Source organism: Botrytis sinoallii, assembly GCF_014898435.1.
Source record: "Botrytis sinoallii strain Bc 23 chromosome Unknown BSIN_024, whole genome shotgun sequence".
NCBI classification, from domain to species: Eukaryota; Fungi; Ascomycota; class Leotiomycetes; order Helotiales; family Sclerotiniaceae; genus Botrytis; species Botrytis sinoallii.
The window spans coordinates 753,467-775,530 of NW_024066051.1; the positions used below are offsets into that span (position 1 = coordinate 753,467).

The following is a 22,064-nucleotide window of genomic DNA, read 5'->3' on the forward strand; positions in this document are numbered from 1 at the left end:
AACAGTGTACAGTATTCCAATCAGACCTAACTCAGACACAAATTGTTAGAACTGCTGAAATCGCTTTCTCGCTATCATATTCAGCTTGCAGAGTTTCATTACTTCATTATCGCCATTCCACTTCCATCATCTACCCTTCCATCTTCACTCTTCCATTACTGGCCTGCGATTGCAGGAACAGTTTGCAGATACTCCTTGCGGTATGGATTGGCATCGACCTCTGAACCACGGTTCAAAGGAGTCCATTTAGGTTCCTCCTTGAACAATCTCATTGCTTGGATATACTGTTCTCCTGTTAGTAATGGCGCATGCCAAAAAGAGCATCACAGAGGGAAACATACGTTGTTTTCATCGGTGGTAAAACGATGGTAGATACCGGCTGGGAGAATCTGTCCGCCAAAATCAGTCTCTATTCAAACACGATTCCAGCGCATCCATCAAAGGTACTTACGATCAAGTCGTCCTTTTCCAACCTAATGCGAACCCACTCATCGCCCTCACTCCTAACATCGAAGAAACCCGCTCCATCTCTGATATATCTGATCTCCTCATCTTCATGCAAATGCTCATTGAAGAACGACTTGACCTTCTCCTCATAGATATCGCCCATTTTCTCTGGTGAAACCGTAATCACATCGCGATTCTTGTAACTTCTGTCCGAGGCGAGCTTGTCGACATCTTTCTCATCTGCGAATCTGTAATAGAGAACTCCGAGCTTCTCCAAGTACTCCGGGTTAACGTCGCGACCTGAGTCGTGGAGTTCACGTTGGTCGCCCTATAAAAAACTATTTGTTAGTAAAAAGAAGATGGAGGGAGGGGTAGTGCAGTGGGGGTGAGGGGTACTTTACCTCCTTGTTATCAAACCAGTAAGCTCTCATTTTGAATTACAGTCAATTGAGTATTTCTGTATTTGGTTTCAATAGAATTGAGTGTGGTGCTTATGCTTCAAGTGTAAAAGAAAGGTATGAAAGAAGCTGCGATTTATTTGCCTTTTCTTGGTTTTGGATGAACAAAATATCTAAGCGGAAGCCTGAGTGAAATAAATGGAAATTCCTAGAAAAAAGTCTGCGCCCGATGAGATTGACGCCATTCACCCATTCATAAATAGTATCACACAATCACATTGCATCGCAACGTCGCACCCCAATCAGTTGATAATTTCACAATTCTCAATACCTACCAGGTAGATTCGCTCCGTGGGTCATAAATGAAGAAGGAGAAATTAATCAGCATTTGTTTTCTTTCCTGTCACTTTTTTAAATCGACATTCTGTGAGACGTCATCGTCCACTCCATCTCCGAAATGCTTGCAGGGGTATTTCCGTCAGTGGGTGTACGGATTGACGAGACACTGCAAAAATGGACTTGTGAATATCTCTCGATTTATTAAATCATTAGTCTTAGGAATTATCACAACTATTCATTGGAGATGGAACAATCAAGTTGTGAATTCTGATATCAAACAATGGAAGAATGAATTTATTAAAAATATCAAAAGTTGGGATCTGGTGGATGATTGTTCGCCTTGAGCATCATTACTATGATCTGAGGGAGGCTTGCAACGATGATCTACTCAGCTACTCGAGCATTCCATATACCGAAATAAACAAGAACGCAGTATTTATCTAGGAGCTCAAAGACAGCGGATACCGAGAGATCAAGCTGGAGCCTGCGAGTGTTTCTTCATTGATGAGCTACGCCAATGTAAAGAACTGCATGTCCACGGTATCTGATTGAAAACTAATTTGGACTTGCATGCATCGTCTCGGTTATCCTGGCTATACAGAGGAGAGGTCCATTATTCTCTCGGTTGTGTGAAAGCTGGGGATGTATGTAGTTCAACACCTCCGCCCTTGATAGCAGCCTCCACTCGAGCGGTAGCAAAGATGATATCTCCCATTTTGAGAGCTGTTGCCTGAGAGAGTTCGGATTAGAAACATTCCTCAGAGCTTCTCCCTTCCTTTTACCGTTCCCCACCTCTGCTTTAGAGTTTGACTTCTCGCTATGTTTCTTTATTAAAGTTATTGTATTCTATAATTGTTGATATCAACATGGGTATGGCGATATCATGTGTTCACACTGTTGTAATATTGCTTAATTAGGAGCTAACTGAGAAACTATTTAGTATAAACCTATCTAAATCTACGAGTAGGTAGTTGCTATGTTAGTACCGACACACTAGCACTATGCACTAGGATGATAGTTTATTTCTGAATGATATTGACGGCAATGAAGTATATACCTACTAGGTAGCTCTAACGACATTTGCTATCATGGGAAAAAACAATTGGATCTCATCACAAACAACAATAACCATTATCGGAAATCTCAATTGGGAAAGCTTTCGAAGGATTTCAGAGCGTGGCGCGTTGGTGGCTCGGTGCTTAACCTGTCTAGGGACTAACTGCGAATTTCACAGTACCATGTATATATGTAAACAAGCGCGTGATCTCCAAATTCCATTCTCTCTTCACCTTTCTTCCCTCTCATTTTTGTAAGCGCAAGATAATCAATTGGATCTCCATCTACAAAGCATTTCAATCAAATCGATCTGCGACGATAGATCGTTGAATACTGAATGTTACCCCAATATACCACCATAAATAACTACACTCTACAGTAGCAAACATCGAAGCGAAACTCCTGCATAAAACCCCGGTCCGCCCTTCACCTAGCCAACAATTTCGCGTCATTGCTTTATTTACAAGAGACCCTTCATGTACCTACATTTACAACATCAATTTTCCAAAAAGATTGCTGACATCAACGAAACATTAATTGCTATGGCTATCGTTCCGCGATTGATACCAGGCATGGGGATGGGTGTGGTCTCAACTGCATCTACTCCTTCTTTGCGATCGAGGAGAGATAGTGTTGTATCTACAGCCAGAGATGCGGGCGGAAATGTTAGAGTTGTGGTTAGAGTTAGAGGATTTCTTCCTAGAGGTGAGTATTTTAAGTAGAACAGGAAGTCAGGTTATTTTACTAATGGCGAAATAGAAATTAATAGAGGAGCTAAGTGTCTGATTGATATGAATCCTTTAACACAAGCAACCACTCTTCTAGTGCCAAACGAAACCGATCCTGCAAACTCTCGTTCGAAGATGCGCAGAGTCGTTGAAGAAAAAGTCTTTACATTCGACAATTCCTTTTGGAGCCACAACCAGTCTGATGAACACTATGCACACCAGGAGGATGTTTATAATAGTTTGGGGGAGGAATTCTTGGATCATAACTTCGAAGGATATCATACATGCATCTTTGCATATGGCCAGACTGGATCAGGAAAGAGTTATACAATGATGGGTACAGAAGATCAGCCAGGATTAATACCAAGGACCTGCGAAGACCTTTTTGAGCGGATCGAGGCAGCACATAATGAAAGTCCAAACATTTCCTATAATGTCCGTGTATCTTATTTCGAAGTTTATAACGAACATGTCCGAGATCTTCTTGTTCCATTCCACCCCAATCAACCACCCTATTATCTGAAGATTCGTGAATCCCCCACCGAAGGACCTTATATCAAGGATTTGACCGATGTACCTGTTAAGAATCTTTCTGAAATTATGCGGTACATGAAGATGGGAGATGCCAGTCGAACCACAGCAAGTACTAAGATGAACGATACAAGTAGCAGAAGTCATAGTGTTTTTACCATCATGCTCAAGCAGATCCACCACGATATGGAGACGGATGAAACAACAGAACGTACTGCCAGAATTCGACTCGTGGATCTTGCAGGTAGTGAACGTGCAAAGGCAACAGAAGCAACAGGTGCTCGCCTACGTGAGGGAAGCAATATTAACAAGTCTCTGACAACTCTCGGTCGTGTCATTGCAGCCCTCGCAGATCCAAAGCAACAACTTACCGTAAAACGCAACAAAGATGTCGTTCCCTATAGAGATTCAATCCTTACCTGGCTGCTCAAAGATTCATTGGGAGGAAATAGTAAAACCGCAATGATTGCGTGTATTTCCCCTTCCGATTACGACGAAACTCTCTCTACCCTTCGCTATGCCGACCAAGCTAAACGCATTCGCACGCGTGCCGTCGTCAACCAAGATCACGTTTCCGCTGCGGAACGTGATGCTCAGATTGCCGCCATGGCAGAGGAGATTCGTATTCTACAACTTCAAGTTTCCAATTCTGACTCTACAAGAAAAGAAACAGAAACTAAAGCACAAGACGAAAGACTTGAGCAATACCAGAATAAAATTGCACTCATGCAAAGAATGATGGAAGACAGAACCATGATATCAGAAGGTAAAATTCGAAGCCTGACAACTGAGAATGACGCCTTGAGATTGCATCTTAAATTAGCTTTGGAGAGCTTGAAGAATCCAATCAAAGTGGAACCTGCTAGAACTATTAGTATGGGCAGCATTAATTTTGATAACGTGGGCGAATTTGGGCACGATAAGGAGAACAAAACTATCGATGAAACGACTAATGAGGAAGATGGCTACGAACATGAGTATTCAGATGAAGACGAAGCTATCGATATGGGTGCACGTGAGGAGAGAGCAAGCGAGATGCAAGGTTTCATGGGCGATTTGTTAAAGGATCTGGATATGTTTAGGAAGAAGATCTGTGATGACAAGGGGCGTTTCGGTAGGGAAATGACGGTCAATGTTGTATGATTATGAGGAGAGGGCGGATTTTTATGGATTGGTATGGTTTCACGGAGGGAAAATAGGGCAAGCGTTGGTGTTATGGGAGGTTTGCATTTTTATTATACCAAGGGTAGGAAAGGGATTGGGGGTAGGATATGCAGAGTCATAGACTATAGCACAGTTTATAGAGTCTAATCAGGCATTAGTTAATATTAGCGGTGGTAATCTGAGTGTGCCATATCTTTGGATCAGATCAAGGGGATCAATGTCCGTTAATCGAGGCGCATAGACTTCAAGACAGTGCAAACAGTATGTCTTTTGTAGAATTAAGCCGTTAAAAATAAAGTCAATTCTTCTGCTCAATGAGTGATGTAAATTTTATACCCGGTTTGAAGTGTGATAGCAATTTTTGACGTACCAATCGGATATGTCAATCAAATAGCACTCCAGTCTTGAATATCTATGATTTCAATTTGTATCCTAATAATTACACCAAAGCAATACGTGGTATCCTAGTACTTTAAAGTTCCTCAATTCCGGCCTTCTTTCCCTCCTCCATCTTCCTATCGCCATCAGCATCTTGCTCCTCGGCCTCACTCTCACTTTCGCTTCCCCTTTCCCCGTCCCTCGTTTCTTCCAAAACACCCAGTCCCAGGTTCATCTCCACATAACTTTCTCCCTCCTTCACATCCTCTAACTTCCTATCTTCTCCTTTCTCAATCTTCTTCATCAATTCTTCATTCGCTTCTTTCATCTGTTTCAGAAAATCAGGAAGATTGTTGAGACCTTCTGAAGCGCCAAATCCGTCAAGTGTGGATACACGCATGACGGGACGAGCATTTAGGGGACGGATCATGGGAATCTCATCCTCGGAGTCGGCATCAGAAGAGGGTTCGGATGATGAAGCTTCGGCTTCGGATGATGTGTTGGCCTGGGAAGATGCGGGAGATGAGGATTTGGCTGGGTTTGTGGATGGTTGAGTGGTTGTGTTTGGAGAAGTTTTGCCGACAGCCGTACGTTTTCTCGAGGGGAGTTTGGCGTCGAGAATTTTTCGGGGGCGCGTCGATTCGCTGTCCATTGCTTCTGTGGGAGGGGAGGTGCGTTTAGTTGATGTCATGGTGGGTAGGCAGGTCAGGTGAGTTGTTGGGTTTGAGATATGGAGGGGACGTTTTGGAGAGTCTCAGCTCAGTATTGTGTCTCAGTGATAGGACCCAATGGTAAACCCGAGATGCAAAAGATTGGGTAATGAAGTCTCAAAACTATATATTCTCGTGAGTATTAGAACTTTTGATAGGTAATGTATCCAGAAGACCAGGGTACAAGCAGGGCTTATGTGGTACTGGAGTTTTGTTTGGGCAAAGGGATAATAGAATATGTATTGCAAAAGTCCAAAAGGAATCCTGACACTATTCTGATTGGAATCTTGTGATAACAATCCAGCAAAAATATAGCAATGGTAAGATGTGATTTATTGTTTTCTGTAAAGTGATTTGATGATTAAATTTGAAGTGATCGTCACCAAAAAAAACCCATATCGAAATCTTCCCCAATCATATCTCACCGCCAAATATTGCCAGGGCCCACGTGATTCCACTCCCGGCCACTCACCGGGCGTGTTTTAGTTTTCCCGGACCGCGCCGCATGTTAGGCCTGCAATTCTACACAACCAATTGAACCAACGTGAAAGGGCAAATGGACATTGCAAGGGGTATCTACTCTTTGAGAGGGCCGTTCGGGCGCTTGTTTCAGGGTTTCATCCTGAATCCACTTGCTTCAGATGTGATCTGCTGTGCATTCTCTTGGCGCCACTGTTACTACATCACTTCATCCTTTGTACAATAATACGATTTGCTTTCTCTTTCATCCTCTCTACCACCCTTTTCTGTCCATCCCACCCTTAGCTTTGTCAATCTCTTGGTATCTTATTATTTCTTTCTCGAGAGCGGTAACAGCAGTCGAGTATCCCATTATACAATATCACAGTCTTAATATCACACATATACCATTTATACAATATGGCTTTACGACCATCGCTTATTACACGAGGAATTTCCACCTCTGGACCAAGCGATACTGGATCTCCTGCCCGCGACGATGCAAAAAAGAACATGCTGAAAGCAATGCGTCCATTGCCGACGCAGCATTGTTGGGATATATATTTTGATAGGTCAGTGCCTCTCTCTATGGGATGTGTGGATTCTGTGGGGTATTGGATTGAGTACCATTGCTAACGGGGTACCGAATAGACAACAGAAGGATCAAAAGCCTGCCGCAGATGGCAGTTATACTGCTACCCTTGACAAGCTTCCTACACAAGTCGAATCGATTCAGGACTTTTGGCGTTATTGCAACAATACCCCGTTCGATCAGATTAAAATGAGAGAGTCGATTTATTTATTCAAACAAGGGTTCCAACCAGTATGGGAAGATAGAAGGAATATCAATGGAGGTAGTTGGACATTTAGGGTCCCTAAGCAAAATGGTCCGGACTTTTTCACTAGAGTTCAATTGATGGCTATCGGAGAGAAGCTTCAAGGCTGTTTAGAATCAGGTAAGCGGGTTTACACGAATCTCTCGGTTGGAAAAATGCCAGCCCCTTTTCACCAGCAATTGGAATCGGAATATGGAAGAGAGTTAAAAACATCAAATTCTTGGTCGCCATAATGTCTGGGTGCTCTATGAACAAGTGTTCTAGTTCACGGGTTGGAAGTGGGAAGGCTATGAAATGGAACACTACTGGGAATCGATACTAACATACGAATAGGCGATCAGCTTTGTGGTGTTGGACTCTCCGTTCGTTTCAATTCTCACCTTATCTCAATCTGGCACCGTGATGCCTCGAAACAGAAATCCATCGATGCGTTACTTGCTACAGTAATGGAGGAACTTCCCCAAGAACTGAAACCCAAGCCCGACAATTTCTTCTACAAGAAACACTCAGATCACGCCGGATTCAAAGCTCCACCAGCGGAAAGTACATCCGAGTCCGCACAGACTGAGCCTACTGCATCTAAAATTCAGACGGAGGTTCCAGCGGCTTAGACTAGCTGTTTCATTCATGATATCATGGGAATTATATGGGAATTGGCGTCACAAATATATCATTTAAGGTCAGATAATGAAAGTTATCCACGAGGTGGAAAGGTGTTTCTGTCGGATAGGACCGGATTTTGCATAATCTTGTCGGCGTTCGTACTAAGAGCAATCAGCTAAATAAATGGAATATGTGCAACAAACCAATGCTTCGCTAGACTTCTGTTTCCCCGTGCATTTAACTCCATCGAGGGTAATTTCAATCCAATCCCAAATTTCATGCCAGGAATGCCACCAATAAATTATGTCCCAAAACTCCACGTGCGCCAAGTGCTCAAGATCGCTCATCATATGTCAAATTGACCCATTCATCCAACCGTCACCTCCACATCCCCGCCCTCCTCATGACATCTTCAAACTCATCTCTCTCCACGCCCTTCCCAACACCTTGTCCGCCATTTGCCTCTAATAACATACTAACCAGCAACTCCTCATCCACATCCTCTTTCAACACCCTCGCAACCCTCTTCAACGTCGCCAATGTAATTCTTCCCATGTCCTCTCCGCCTCCACTGCCGCCCTTCTTCTGTCCAGCATTTGAAAATAGTCGGAACGCATCATCTACATCTTTCTTATGTGAGTCCGATGTTCGAGTCCGGGAATGAAATTTAATAGCGCAGATGGCAACGAAATGCCGATAGACTGTAAAGCCTTCGTCTTCCGGGTCGAGGATGCTGTGGTATTCGCGGAGTTCGGAGGGGGTGGGGGTTAGTCCTAGAGCGCTGTTTCAGAATTAGTACATATTTTCACTCACGGAAATTACTGTCGTGTACACAATAAATCAAGCAGAGAAATGAACGCTCTAAAAAGCGAAAGAGAAGTAGCACATACATCAATGCCCTCCTCACATCACCCATAGCAATAACACCCTCCTTCTCGCCCTCCATCTTTTGCGAAAATAATGAAAATGCCTCCTTGATCTCTGTTTCTTCCGCAGCGGTAATATTGTGTTCTTTAGCTAGCTTGGACCGCGGTCCAGCTGCTGGCGCAGAGGTATCGTTGCGTTTGCTGGCTGGGGTTTTTGTTAGTCATGTGTTAGATTTGGAAAATGGGGCGGTGGGGGAATACCATTCTGTATACCAAGCAATAAAATAAAGAGGTGCGCAAAGAATGTTATTGTGAAAAGGCAAACTGGACCGGGGGATAAAATACAATCGCGAGTTGCATTTGGATATTGATAAAGTTCGCCCGCCATATGCATGACGCGAAGGCCTTATTGACGAGGCTGAAGTGGAGTATTGTGGATTGGCCATTCGGCTATACCTATATTAGACTAGATTTCTCGCTAGCGCAGAAACTAGTGAGCTGTATGAAAACCTCGAAATTTTTCTCGACATTTCGATTCCTTCTTTATCATGTACACAATGGCATTCATTCATGCAGAGATCTTCAATCACTGAAATCCTCAACAACATGCAGCTTTGAATCAATTGTCAATTCATTGTTCTTCTCTAAGACAAGTAGGTATTCTTCTTTTAGCACATCATCATTTCTATTCTTCTTCGAACAGAAGAACCCCCCAACATCCGCTTCAAAATATTGCTAGAGCTTGCCGAGTCTCAACCCAGAGCGAGCAAGTGTGGACAGTGAAGCAAGAATAAAACCAGGGTCACGATTTTGATTCTTCGAGACTTTTCCTTGAGGTATCCTGACTATGAAGCTCGTCGATGAGTTTTGTGTTCGGTTCCTTTAGGAGACATTTGATATTTGGTGGGATGGGTTTAAGGACTTGGGAGGAATGGTGGTTTAGTTCTATTAGCTTATGCAATACATTTACATCTTCTCAGTACTGTTTTGTTGTTTGGCTGTGATGTGCATTTGATCTGATTTGTCTTCTGTGAGATTTATGAATGGCCAAGCTGGTCATAAAGAATGATGAAGCTCGCTTCATGTTTGGACTTTGGACCTTGGTATTGTATGGTCTATCTGTCTATACGATATGGGCAATTAGTTATACTCTGCATTGTGAAACAATGTGTTGCTATCGGTGTTCGTTTCTTCTTCGGGCATTCTATCCAACTACTTCCACCGATTCAAGCCTATTCATGATACCAAAAGCACCGCAAAGCGCATGGTGGCTTTCTGCCACCATCATCCCTATTCTTGATTCCCGTAGCGTTGAGTACCTGTATACATCCAGCCGTTTTGGATGTCTTCATAGCTAGCCTACATTACAAGTTGGCTCCGGGTGATACTATAAGTATGCGAAATCAGATGTCAGACAAAATTAACAGTTTGGCACCAGGCGCTGTGATCCTAGCTCTCATATACCAACTCGAAAACATAACCAAGAATATCCCTTCTTAAACTCTGCAACTTCTTTAATGTTTTGTTAGTGCGACAGCTTTCTGTAACTTGTACGGCTGCCTCTGCTCTTTCGTTTCTGCAGCCTCGAATGGATGTATCTTGAACCGCAGACGTCGACGTAAGTCGATCGATTTCGCACTTTCGCGCAATAACTCATAGTGGATTCATAATGGGTGTGTTAGAGCTATCTCCATGAATCACAACTTACTAGTGATGAGTTTCTGATATTTGAAGACATATGCTCGTAAATTATACCATAGTGAATATGGTTGAAAGTGGAGACATACGAGCCTGCCAAAAAAAATGTATCTCGACACTCCTCGAAATTCATACTACTGCCGCGCAGACTTTGGGAATAAATGAAAGCAAACAACGAAATGAAAAGGCTAGCTAGAGCTGTCCACATAAACTCAAACAATCAAAAGAAGATCGAAAAAAAATAAAGCGAGCTTCAGGATGACAAAAGGATAACGTCGACTTTGTTATCCTCCCAGGTGCGTGGTCTGTAGCTGCCTGTGGCTAATATCCTCGACCTCGTTTTATGGTAGTTGATGTGATCGCTCTACCACTTGCACCAGAAGCGGATTATTAGTTATAAGTTGCGAAGTTGTTTGGATATATATGGGCGACTGGGAGTTGGAACGCGAGGTTCCATTGGCCGATCACGACGTCTTGAAGTGAATATTGATCATGGGGTGTTTTCAGCTTGTCCATTACTTCCGGCATCTATGTATCTACCATTGCAACTTCTGCTCGCTCCGACCCTTCTTAACCATGGGTACATATCCTGTCTGTTCTAATCTCCATATCGGTTGGTTTTCTGGCGGTACAGTCTACCATTCATTAAGCATATCTTTTTCCAATCTTTCCGATCTTTCTACCACAATCGCTTCTTCGTCTTTTCATTCTCCCTCCGCAAATTTTTCTCTATCTGCATCTGTGTCTCCATTTCCTCCCATTGACTCACTTTCCATCCTTTCATAATTACTCTGGCATGTACTAATTCATATCCCGACAACGGTTTTTTCATTTCTTGACGTTTTTGTCAAATATTCACCCCACTGTTTATACAAAAGTCCCTCAAAACTTTTACGCGCCTCTTCGCCAGTCATGCCAAGTAATTCTGCGTTATCCTGTCCACATGACTTCGTTCCAAACCCTTCTTCACAGGCTTCGGGGCATATCCAATAGCAGGCATCGGGCAAGGTGTAACATACTTCGTCGGCTGAAACCGCTATTTTGGCGCCGATGTGGCCGCAGATGTGAAATTTGGTGACATTGCGATAGTATTTGTTGAAGACTTTGTAAACACTGCCGACTGGGACTTGGTTTCTCGCCGTTGGTGTGTATTTAGAAGGTTGAGGAGTAGCAGGAGAAGGTGCATCACAACTCAAAAGGTATTGAATTACCCCTCTGGTAGTACGTGGAGGCGTTGATGAACTCATATTTTGGGAAGTGTCTTGTAATAAAACGTTGAAATGTGGAGGAGAAAGTTTTCCAAGGAGACTCAGTGGCTTACATAGGGTATACCATAGAATGGGGCTCGACTCAGAAAGTTCTGAGTAACATTCATAATTGCTCAGCTTTACCACTCATAATAGTCTCTACCGTTATGATTGATTCCACTTCACGATGCTGAATCATCTTTGCATTTTGTCGAGAAACAAAGTTGGTCAATTATTATCTAATTGACGGAAAAGAATCTTAGTTGTAAGAAAATAACTTGAGAAGAATGAATCAAGCTCATTCTCGTTTAATTCCGTTGTTCTGACTCTCTGGTGCTCTGCTAGGGGAAGATTTTCAATATCTACATGCTTTCGGCTCCGAAACTGATTATTCCCTTTGACAAGATGAAGAGACTGGAGCATTTGAAGTTTGCTCTGATTCTCAGCCATCCTCTTAAACCAATCTATTCCTAATTTTGGTATAGGGGCCAACTCGCCATCTCGAAATCCATAGCCTCTGCGTCTAAGACGAATCCATTCGTCCCAGAGCCCCTGAATAACAATGGCACGCCACGGCTTCCCATTTTGATCGAGCTTATCCTCTATGAGGCTACTAGTTATGTTACAGCCCCAGCATTTTTCGTCGGCGGTACAGCAAACAGCTTTTTTGAACATAAATATAAGACGAAGTAAATCCTCGCGGAAGGGATCAAATTCATGTGCTAGTATGCCCCCACACACGTATACGTTATATACTGTACGACCTTCGATTCGGTTGTTCGATGCTTCATCTTTTTGATCGCTAGATCTCTTTATACTACTTAGATAACAGATATAATTATCTGGATTATGATATCTTTCATTCGGGCCGCAAGAGCAAGACCTTAGACTGCCTCTCATCATGTGTCTGGGTCTGCTTGAAGTTGGAGATACTGAAGCGTCTATGAGGAATACCTATTTCTATGAACGATTGTACAATAGTATACGAATAGCGAAACTTACTTGATGCGATTTCAAATAATGATGTTGAGCAAGAATCATGGTTAACATACCGTTGCCGCGAAAAGGTGAGTGGATATTATAGAATGATGTTTTTTTCGAATTGGCTGCTTGAAGGGTCTTTGTGGTATGTTGTCGAGGTGTTATGCATATAGAAGGAAGGGAAAAAGCGAGGAGCGGGACAAAAAGTACTCATCCGCACAGAATCAACTTTGTCCGTATCTGAAAAAGTATGTTTATCTGCATTTGGGCCTCAGCAATGTTTTTCATATCACATATATAACCTGAGTCTTCAACGATCTAATAATAATGTGAAAATAACTCCACATTGATACTGCGGTTTACTTTAATAGTCCACTAGTGGGTGAGTGGACTGACAGGACACTTTCGATTTTCAAGATTTTGTAACAAATTCATTCTTCAATTCTTTAATATGAGACTCAATTGTTTCATTTTTCAGTTTTTTGATAAGCCATTGTAACAATTCTCGAGATATCTGAGCTGAGCCTCGGAAAAATATTGTTAAGTCAATATTTACAATGTCCCATCAGTCCCTACACCCGTTGGTAATCCTAGTAGCAGTGTCTGGCACAAATATTGCAAAGAAAAGATTCGATGGGTCTATGGCATATGAAGTTTTGGCATTAAGATATTAATGAGACATTGCAATGATTATGTGACTGTCAAGTTGAGAAAAGTCTTTTCGCATGATTCATATGTCAGAAATGCACACATATTCATACGATTTTTGGAACGGGAACAATTTAACCATGTTGGGTTTTTGTAAAGTCAGGCTTGATTATTCTTCTATGAAATGTTAAACATATGAAATTAATATGAGTCCACAGAATCCCTCTCGCGGAAGAAAGCTCTCTCTGAAATCCATATCCTTTTCGGCATGCCTGGAGCCTAGTCCAAAGGCTGCAAATATGAGCGTACCATCAATGGGTGATGATCTTGCTCATTGTCAGGCGAAAAACTATGTGTGCGTGCCATCTGCGAGGAGCGGATTCGCAAAGGCAATTCCGATGCCACTTCTGCTGTACTTTCTCGTTGTCTTTGCTGTTCTCTCTGTTGCCTGCGCCTGTTTTTTCTCGACTTCTCTATTTTTCTTTCCTCCTTGAAGTTGTTCGGAGCTTCCAAAATGACATCCATAATCTGCGTTGGGTTAAAAGAGGGAGGTGTATCGTCACTGTCGACAAATCCATCTACGAACAGCCTATTCTTTCCTGCCCACAGTTCTATTAACTCATTATTGAGAAACTCTTGAAATCGTTCCCTGTTTGGTGCAGAAATGATTAGACCTAATTGGTGTCTAGCCGCGTAACAATTTTGACAAGCTTTGCAGTCCTGACAACGCCATTTCTTAAGGGTGTTCTTAAGGCGCGAAGAGTGCTCGGAAGGTTCAAGTTCGAAGCGTTGGTAGCTTCCGCAGAGGCGAAATGCAGTGTAGCAAATTTTGTCCCGAGGTTTGTTGCTACTATGATTGCCATTTCTGGCTCCATAGTTGAATGTAAGATTGTTGGGTTGAGGAGGGTTTGGTTCGACATAACGAGGGGTCATTTGAGCGGAGTAGTCAGGATTGGCTGGGCGATAGTTGGGTTGGGGAGGGTTTGGTTGAACATAAGAAGGGGTCATTTGAGTGGAGTAGTCATGATTGGCTGGGCGATAGTTGGGTGGGCTGTAGGGCGAGGGAATAGCAGGCAGGGAGGCATGGTTAGGACCATAGTAGTTTGGCATCGCGTGTATGCGTCAGCTTGAAGTTTGATGGGTTGATGTTTGTGTACGTATCTATGCCATTAGCCTCCGGTAAATGATACTATAGTATTAAGACTTACTCGACGTGAATTTAAAACCCGACAATTGAGGGTAAGCCAAGGAAGGGGAAGAGGTAGGTAGAGTTGCAGATGAGTGAGTAGAGATGTGAAGATGTATCGATGCCACACAATAATGTTGTAAGTATTAGTCGCCTGAAACTTTTCCACAGTATGATGTAAAGATGTAGAGGAACTTTGAAGAACAAGTCTGAGAAGGAGATTTTCAAAGCTCTTGAGCACATAGAACTAGCGTACTGTCATTATTCATGTGGCGTATCTCTATATGAATATAACAATATACTTGGTGTTTAATTAGTCGAAAGGTCTTTTCCGTCATTGAACAGTCAGATATCATAGAATGACAAGTCGACCGACAATTTAACTTCTGTGTCATGTATGCCAATTTACTCATTGAAACTGATTCCCCATGAATCAGACCCTGATTCTACGCATGCAGACCATATTCATTGTGTGACTTTTCACTTAGTCTGAATATGAATATGTAAGAATACAAAAAGTCTCACTGAGCTTCAATCGACACATTCATTTGGATCCAGGAAGCTTCATATTTCTGTCAAGTCAGGATTCTATATTGAATATTCCTCTGCTGTTTGGAAGAAAACTTCGAACGTTTAAGAATAATACCAGACAATGTTATGATTACTCAATGTTGGGAACGAGGAGTTTATGAGTTCCAAAAGCTCAGCATTGGTCACAACCTGTACAAGGTCTATTTAGATATCACTTCCACTTTCTGCCAAAGCTGCCACGATATGGATATATTCCAACCTTCGCAGTACCAGTGGGAACAACTATTGCATCTTTCTTCAAACTCATTTCATTTTCCTCCTAAATCATTCGAAGAAATAAACCGGCTTCATATAATGAACCTGCGACAACCTCAAATCCTCAATAGATTTAAAGATCCAATGATCTCTATGCAATGGGTGAGCTGTCTCCTCATACTGATATCCAGCAAGCCCCATTTATCTTAAGACTCGGAGAAAAGAACACCTTCTTCATCATGTAAGTTAGGCGACACATCGCCGCCATAGTAGCCAATCTCGTGCGGGCATCGTATGAAGCGGCCATAGAGATGGAAATCGGTGAATAATCTAATCAGTTGTGAGCTTAACATCCTAAACATTAAGGGGCAGGTTGGGTATTGGACCTGTTGGACTTATTGTAGGGCTTCTCTGCCATCTGCCACCACATCAATCGAATCGGGTTGAACTTCGAGTGCTGTAAGTTGGTGTTATGAACAATTAAATAGATATCTACCCACTATTGATAAGGTATCTCAGATTACTGAACATCGTGGTAGTATGATTATACATTTCCCAAATAGATCTGAGCTCTGAATAAGTTGATAGAAACCACCTTAGTAACAGGGGATTTTCCATGGCGCTCAAACATGGAAGTCCATCTTGCAAAGGATTCACACAAGTCCCCACAGTTCTTGAGCTTATGATTGTACCAGTCGCTTACCTTGAACTCAAGGCTTGCTTGAAGCAAAGGGCTCTAATCGCGCATGCACTCTCTGAGTACTTCACACTTGCAGACTGGTCAAAATTTTGACCACCAATCCTACATAAGATATACATTTCTTTAAGATTTTTTATTTTAAGTGGGTGTCGGTTCTCAATAACCAAAAAAGAATTGTGTGGTCAAGCTCCGGCATTTGTTGATAAGAAAGTTATATGCATACCACGTCTCAATTTGCTCACTAACCATGAGGCGTCTTCTCTTGAAAGTGGCGGAATTCAGACTATCAAGAGCAACATAGTAAGTGCTGGGGTATCTGAACACTGCAAAAACAAACGGAACTAAACTACTAGAACAAGTGTTGTTATTCAAAGAATAAAACTACGAGACCAATTGCTGTTATTTCATGTTAGCGAAATTCATTGAGGTTGTAGAGTGAAAAGTGAGGAGCTTGACCACTACACTATATCATTTGTTTTGATTATTTCATGCATAGATTGAATTATAAAGTCAAGTCAGAGCCCTGCATCAAGGTACTGGGAGGGAAGGAAGAGGTAAAGGTAGATATGGGAGATGTTGGGGAGGAAAGAGCTATGAGACGATGCGGGTATTATGTGGAGCAACCTTATAAATCCGTGAATGCATACCTCAGTAAGTAGATGGTTCAAATGGAAGAACACAAACTTTCAATACCCTGGAAAAGAAAGCTCCGATGTACCTAAACTTCACAGTAGGTGATTATTAAAATGTTGTTCCTGTGCCGTCCCGACATTGATATTCTAATGTCCAAATTCAAATGAATGCAAAATCAAGAGAATGACAATTTGAAAGAAACCAACGTGATAAGCGAAAATACAACTGAATAGGTGGCTTCTAATCCCAGAACAGTGACTTCCTACTTTGAGTGTAGACAAACAGAATACTGGATGACAAAATTCATTGTCGGAAAGGGCTCTTACACATGCAGAGAGAGTAAAGAGATATAGGATTTTGTATTTCATTTGGCAAGCGACATACCAGAACATGATACTTCAAGTGAAACAGAAAAAGAAACTCAAGAATTGCCTTCAAAGATTCACACCATGAAGTTCTAAGTCACACTCGTGAGCTCAGAATTGATCTTGAGTGGAGGTAGTTGCATTCATTAATTTGACTAAACATCCGCACATGGTTCTCTCAAGAGAAAATTATACGGGAAACAGTAGCACAGTCCTCAGAGTCCCAGGGTATCCAATAGTCCGGACTGCAGTCCAACAATATGAGATTTGAACGTCAGAAAGCAATTAGAAATCTGAAAATAGTTCAGTTCAATATTCCAATCAAAGTCAAAGTCTCAAACGATTTGAATGTTCTAATTGGTTTCGGGATTTAATAATCTTTGCAGTCCGGATCATTAGACGCCTTGTCTCAGACCCCTCCTCATAGAGTGTGCAGATATCATTCAGTGTACCCATTCGTGCGAATTCCCATTGTGAAAGACGATTGCAATTCGCATGTTTATAGAAGAGATCTTCGTTGTCAAGCAAAGCGGCTCATTTCCCCACACTAAAAGATATCAAAAATTAGGGCACGTGATTTCGTAATTTTGGCGCGATTCCCCGCGTCACTTTTGCCTCTGTGGTTCATAGATCATTTCTTTGCTTTTGTTTCCACAACCATCTTACGATCTATAATATTGCATTCGCCGTCGCATTCTTTTACAAACCATTTGAAAATAATTACTGGTTGCTGTTCGCGAATATAATACATCCTGTCTCAAATCTCGATTCACCTTTTGCGATTCTGTTCAATCTTGCAACTTTACGATCAAACATCAGATACAACTTCCAAAACAACCCCGCAGCCTTCGAGATTGCGGCAATGGGCTCTTCAAATATAGCTCGAAAGGAGCGGCGCAAAAAACAAACACGTTTGACCTTCGATCCAATCTCCACCGAAGTACCTTTAGATTCACCTGCGAAAAGCCAAGGACCATCGCCTGCGAAGGTTCGATACGAGAGAACGAATGGCGGCACATCTGCAGGAAATGGAGGAAGGATTACACGCAGTGGGATGTCTTCAGGGTTGCCGTTGAAAGCAAGTTCGGGTACCAAAGGAAAATCCGGGGGCAAGGGAAAGAATGCGAGAGATGGAAAAATCAGTTTTGGATCATTGCCAACACCCGCGAAAAGCTCACAGAAAGAGGAAATTATTATTCCAGATACAGAAGTAACCAGCGGATCACGCCGAAGCACTCGAGGTTCAAAAATGAAGAAGCCAATTGTTGAGGATGCCACTGATTCGGGAGATGAGTCTACAATTGAAGTTGAAGTAATGACTCCATCGAAGAAGAATAAAGCGGAAACCGCTGCCACAGAAGCTGCAGGTGACGACTCGGATATTGAGATTACAGGCTCTGCTACAAAATCTTCTGGAGCTGGTTCATCGAGGAGACGTTCGCTCACAGGTCGAGGCTTTATACAAGGTGGAAGTACATATAACGCCCCTTTACCCTCTTCTGGAAATCGAGGCAGAGCATCAAAATCCCTAGTTCATAGCCCCAAACCTCCAACACCCTCGAAGACTACCCCAAAGAAAAGATCGGTAACATTGTCAGATACAAGTGACGATGACGTATTCGCATCAAACTCTAGACCTTCACAACGCCCGGGCCTATTTAGTCAGAAGCTAGCTGCACCAATAGAAAGTAGCGATGAATCTTGTGAGGAGGCCGATAAGGATTCCGAGGATGATATACTTCCATCTTCTGCTAGACGTCGTCAAGAAACACGGATTTTCCCGCAAGTTACACTTGAGATTGATTCCGATGACTCGGATGACGAGCCTCTAACCTCACCCATGAAGAGAAAGCGTCCCACCATCATTTCTGATGATGAGGATAGTATTATTAGATCGCCTGTAAAGAGAACGAGGGTTGTGGATGAGAGTGATTCAGATGATGATTTGCCGCCCATGACTAAGTTGTCCAAGACGACTCCCCCCGAATCTGATAGCCCAGCTCCTCCCCCACAAGTCAAACGAAGAGGACCGCCTAGGAAGCACAGAATTGCTAAGCAGAAGCAATTAGAGATTCTCAAACGCAAGCGTGCTGGAGAAAGTAACCCTGTTCTTACAGAATCTGAGTCTGATGAGGAAGAAGTTGGGGGCTTATATGATTCGGGTAGTGATGCATTGACTACCTTTGAAGATGAAGAAGACGAGGAAGTGGAAGAGGAGGTTCAAGAAACGCGCAAACGAAAATCGCCAAAGAAGCCTGTACGAGAGAACGAGGATGAGTACGATTCGGACTTTGTTGATGACGATGACGTTGGTCTTCTTGGAGTACCAGATTACGCTATGATTCCTCTACATCTCACGGCCGCAGCTCACAAACCTCTCAGAGAACATTTTGTGGAAGCAGTTGAATGGTGTGTTCAAAACAAGATCAATCCAGGTTTCAACCAAAATCTTATGCCCATCTACAAGGCGGCGTGGAATAAGCTCGAAGATGCATACAGTGGGCTATCTGGTAGCAAATTTGTTTCTACTTCATGGACTCGTGACTTTACCAAAGGTCTCTACGCCCGCCCCGAATTCATCATCAGGAGACTTGCTCCAGGAGAAGCGATTGATCTTTTGGGAGAGGTCAAATGCGAGGCATGTAATCGTAGGAAGCATATACCAACTTTTGGTATCACATTAAAGGGATCTGCGTACCACAGGGACAGCTTAGCCGAAGTAGAGAAAGATGATAGTGATACCGAGGAAGATGATTCTGATGATGAGAAGGACACGCGGAGTTTGAATAGCAGAGATGAACCTCTACCACCTCAAGACAAAGAGTTCATGGTCGGCTCGTAAGTTACAATTGCCTACATATTGGGGTACGGATTTTGACTAACCTGGCCGTATAGTGTCTGTAAGGAAAACGCAGAGAATGCACATACACTCATTCATCTGAAGTATGCACTTAACCAATGGGTCATAGGCAGTCTGGAAAGTCAAGGCCATCTCACTATTGAGAAGCTTGCCAAGAGAGACAAGATGAGTGCAAAGAAGAGACAGAAGGAAGTTAACGGAATTGTCGACAAGTGGAAGGAGGAGAAAGAGATTAAAGAATTGTATGGCATCTGGAAACAACAATTAGAGACGGCACAGAACGCCAGTACAACGGGAAGACGATAAGATACCACGTGGTGACTGGGGGTGTGAACTGGAGACAAGCAAGGGAGAGAATTTAATTTATGGCGCATGATGGTGGAGAACTAGGAAGCTTTTAACGATGCTGGGTATAGCATCAGGTATTTGGGAGCGAGATATGGAAGCAGGTAGCGATGATTTTGAAATCATGATTTTACCACATTTCATATCATTTTATCTCATTATCTCAGAGTCAGTAATTAGGAATGACTGGGAGCAAAATAATATTGAGTGAGAGATACGGCGGGGATTTTATTGTTACTTCGGTAGTACTAGGAGGTTGAAGACGATATCGATGATACAGCTCTATTTCAGATACCCAATAGCAAAATTATTAACAGTTTATCAATGATTGATATTTCAATCTCTTACGACTAGGTATTCAGGTAGGTTTGAGAGATACCTGCTCACATCTAAGTTTTAAAATTCCGAGGCTACACAATTGTACACTGTACATACCGGTACACCTGGACAATTTGATTTTGTTCCAGACAGGGCGGTTACCAGGATTTTATTGTATTGGGCCTCACTCACCCCCCAACATGCGATTCTCTCCTTTACCATGATAATGATGATTAGGTAGGCGCTTCTAGGTAACCCCTCACATCTGACGTATCTGTATCCATGTCTGTCTGTTTGACCAAGAAAATAGTTAAACTCCCTAGTGTCGATCTTTTTTTTTTTTTTTTGGTTATTGTTGTTGCTGTTGGATTTATTTGACGTGTCGAATTTATCTATGATAATACTCGTAATGATATGATGGAAGTTTCCTTGATGGGGTTGAGGATGTACTAGGTAGGGAGGTACTAGGTAGGTATTGATGAGTAAGATGTATGTATGATATGTATGTATACCTATATATATAATATGTACTAGGTATGTTATTTATCAATAGGTAGGAAGGGAGGGATCAAATTCTTTATTCAGTCAAACAAGATATTGAAAAATTGCTACATATCAAATTGATTTGATTGCGGGGAAGGTGATTACATAATATCGTATCCAATCCTCTTCATTGGGACCCCTTGATACGTTTACAGAGAGAGCTATGACTGCATACATTTACACTCACAGACAGACAGATAGTGTTAAATGACTGTTACCTACTAGGTACATAGTACTTACAAGGATCAGACTTTTCTGATGTTGGTCTACTTGGGTAGTATTTGAGTTATCTTCATGTTCCTGTTGATGTTGATGTTGATGGATGTCTGGGACGCGATGTAGGTAGGTACTAGATACCTGCCTAGGTATCGATAAATGAAGAATACCGGTATTGGAGCATCCATCTACCAATTGTGATGGGACGACAACCATGGGAATCTCGTTGCAATCATGACGCGTTAGCACAACAATCGAATTGGAATCTAGATGTTGATTTGATTTGATTTCCCCAAAGAATCTCTCTTGGATGCAATTAAAATTAAATTGAGTTTGTACATCCACATCCATACAAATTGGACGGGAGATCTTCAGTCTAGTCTATTCATGGTTATAGTTGGGAAATGTGGTACGGAACGTGGCGTTGGTGTCCACCAATGAAAGGGATTAGCTCCGTGCTTAGCTCAGCGATGAGCTCAGTTACCAAAAGTGACGTAGGTAGTAAATAGCAGCAATGGGAACGTCCAGTCCCGGTAAATGTGATTGCTCTTCACCCGCACCCGCCACAACCAGGGATAGGTGATTACCTACTTGGGCAATGCAGCTCCACTCTTTAGTAAGAACAAACAAGGCTCCCATGGTTTCGATCAAGGTTTGAGAAGAGAGAAGTAGAGTAGGTACTGCGGAGGTAATGATCAGATGAAATCCAAAGGCAAGAAACAAGATCAGGTAAAGGAACAAGCAAGTGGGAGTGAAAAACAAGGCAAGAGAAAAGCAAAGAATGTAGGTAGGTAGGTAGGTAGGTACTTGATGATACAAGGTCGCAAAATGAAGTAAGTGCGATGGCATTAAAAGATTCAACTTTCCCCATACCATGCTTTGCTTTGCTTTTCTCTTCTCTTCTCTTTCCTCATATTCTTGATACACACGATAAACATCCCTTCACATTTCACATACCATACCATCTCATACGAAAACAACAACACCATAACAACCAATACCCAATTCCCAATCCCCAATACC

The 22,064-nt window shown here is 42.4% G+C and overlaps 8 protein-coding genes across 8 annotated transcripts; 3 read left to right on the top strand and 5 right to left on the bottom strand.

Moving 5' to 3' along the window:
* Positions 1-155: 155 nt before the first annotated feature.
* Positions 156-878, bottom strand: EAF02_010290 (uncharacterized protein; the record flags this gene model as incomplete). Its single annotated transcript, XM_038906338.1, has 4 exons — positions 156-284; positions 342-389; positions 452-775; positions 849-878. The coding sequence occupies 4 exons, from the start codon at positions 876-878 to the stop codon at positions 156-158; spliced, it is 531 nt and encodes a 176-aa protein (XP_038754065.1).
* Positions 879-2,667: 1,789 nt separating this feature from the next.
* On the top strand, positions 2,668-4,716 carry EAF02_010291 (uncharacterized protein). The gene is made up of 2 exons (XM_038906339.1): positions 2,668-2,945; positions 3,000-4,716. The coding sequence occupies exons 1-2, from the start codon at positions 2,717-2,719 to the stop codon at positions 4,640-4,642; spliced, it is 1,872 nt and encodes a 623-aa protein (XP_038754066.1). The 5' UTR covers positions 2,668-2,716; the 3' UTR covers positions 4,643-4,716.
* Positions 4,717-5,135: 419 nt separating this feature from the next.
* Positions 5,136-5,732, bottom strand: EAF02_010292 (uncharacterized protein; the record flags this gene model as incomplete). The annotated part of the gene is made up of 1 exon (XM_038906340.1): positions 5,136-5,732. The coding sequence occupies one exon, from the start codon at positions 5,730-5,732 to the stop codon at positions 5,136-5,138; it is 597 nt and encodes a 198-aa protein (XP_038754067.1).
* An 898-nt stretch (positions 5,733-6,630) lies between these two features.
* EAF02_010293 (uncharacterized protein) lies at positions 6,631-7,657 on the top strand (the record flags this gene model as incomplete). Its single annotated transcript, XM_038906341.1, has 3 exons — positions 6,631-6,782; positions 6,862-7,166; positions 7,380-7,657. The coding sequence occupies 3 exons, from the start codon at positions 6,631-6,633 to the stop codon at positions 7,655-7,657; spliced, it is 735 nt and encodes a 244-aa protein (XP_038754068.1).
* Positions 7,658-8,027: 370 nt separating this feature from the next.
* On the bottom strand, positions 8,028-8,903 carry EAF02_010294 (uncharacterized protein; the record flags this gene model as incomplete). The annotated part of the gene is made up of 3 exons (XM_038906342.1): positions 8,028-8,430; positions 8,540-8,720; positions 8,861-8,903. 3 exons carry the CDS (start codon positions 8,901-8,903, stop codon positions 8,028-8,030), a joined length of 627 nt encoding a protein of 208 aa, XP_038754069.1.
* Positions 8,904-11,688: 2,785 nt separating this feature from the next.
* Positions 11,689-12,501, bottom strand: EAF02_010295 (uncharacterized protein; the record flags this gene model as incomplete). Its single annotated transcript, XM_038906343.1, has 2 exons — positions 11,689-12,414; positions 12,463-12,501. The coding sequence occupies 2 exons, from the start codon at positions 12,499-12,501 to the stop codon at positions 11,689-11,691; spliced, it is 765 nt and encodes a 254-aa protein (XP_038754070.1).
* Positions 12,502-13,368: 867 nt separating this feature from the next.
* On the bottom strand, positions 13,369-14,199 carry EAF02_010296 (uncharacterized protein; the record flags this gene model as incomplete). The annotated part of the gene is made up of 1 exon (XM_038906344.1): positions 13,369-14,199. The coding sequence occupies one exon, from the start codon at positions 14,197-14,199 to the stop codon at positions 13,369-13,371; it is 831 nt and encodes a 276-aa protein (XP_038754071.1).
* Positions 14,200-17,621: 3,422 nt separating this feature from the next.
* On the top strand, positions 17,622-19,925 carry EAF02_010297 (uncharacterized protein; the record flags this gene model as incomplete). Its single annotated transcript, XM_038906345.1, has 2 exons — positions 17,622-19,597; positions 19,655-19,925. The coding sequence occupies 2 exons, from the start codon at positions 17,622-17,624 to the stop codon at positions 19,923-19,925; spliced, it is 2,247 nt and encodes a 748-aa protein (XP_038754072.1).
* Positions 19,926-22,064: the final 2,139 nt, after the last annotated feature.

Bases quoted from the DNA above. Each gene is read 5' to 3' on its own strand.
- EAF02_010291 (XM_038906339.1), top strand. From the start codon at position 2,717: ATGTACCTACATTTACAACATCAATTTTCCAAAAAGATTGCTGACATC. The intron at 2,946-2,999 runs GTGAGTATTTTA...ATGGCGAAATAG, and splicing joins TAGAGGATTTCTTCCTAGAG to AAATTAATAGAGGAGCTAAG.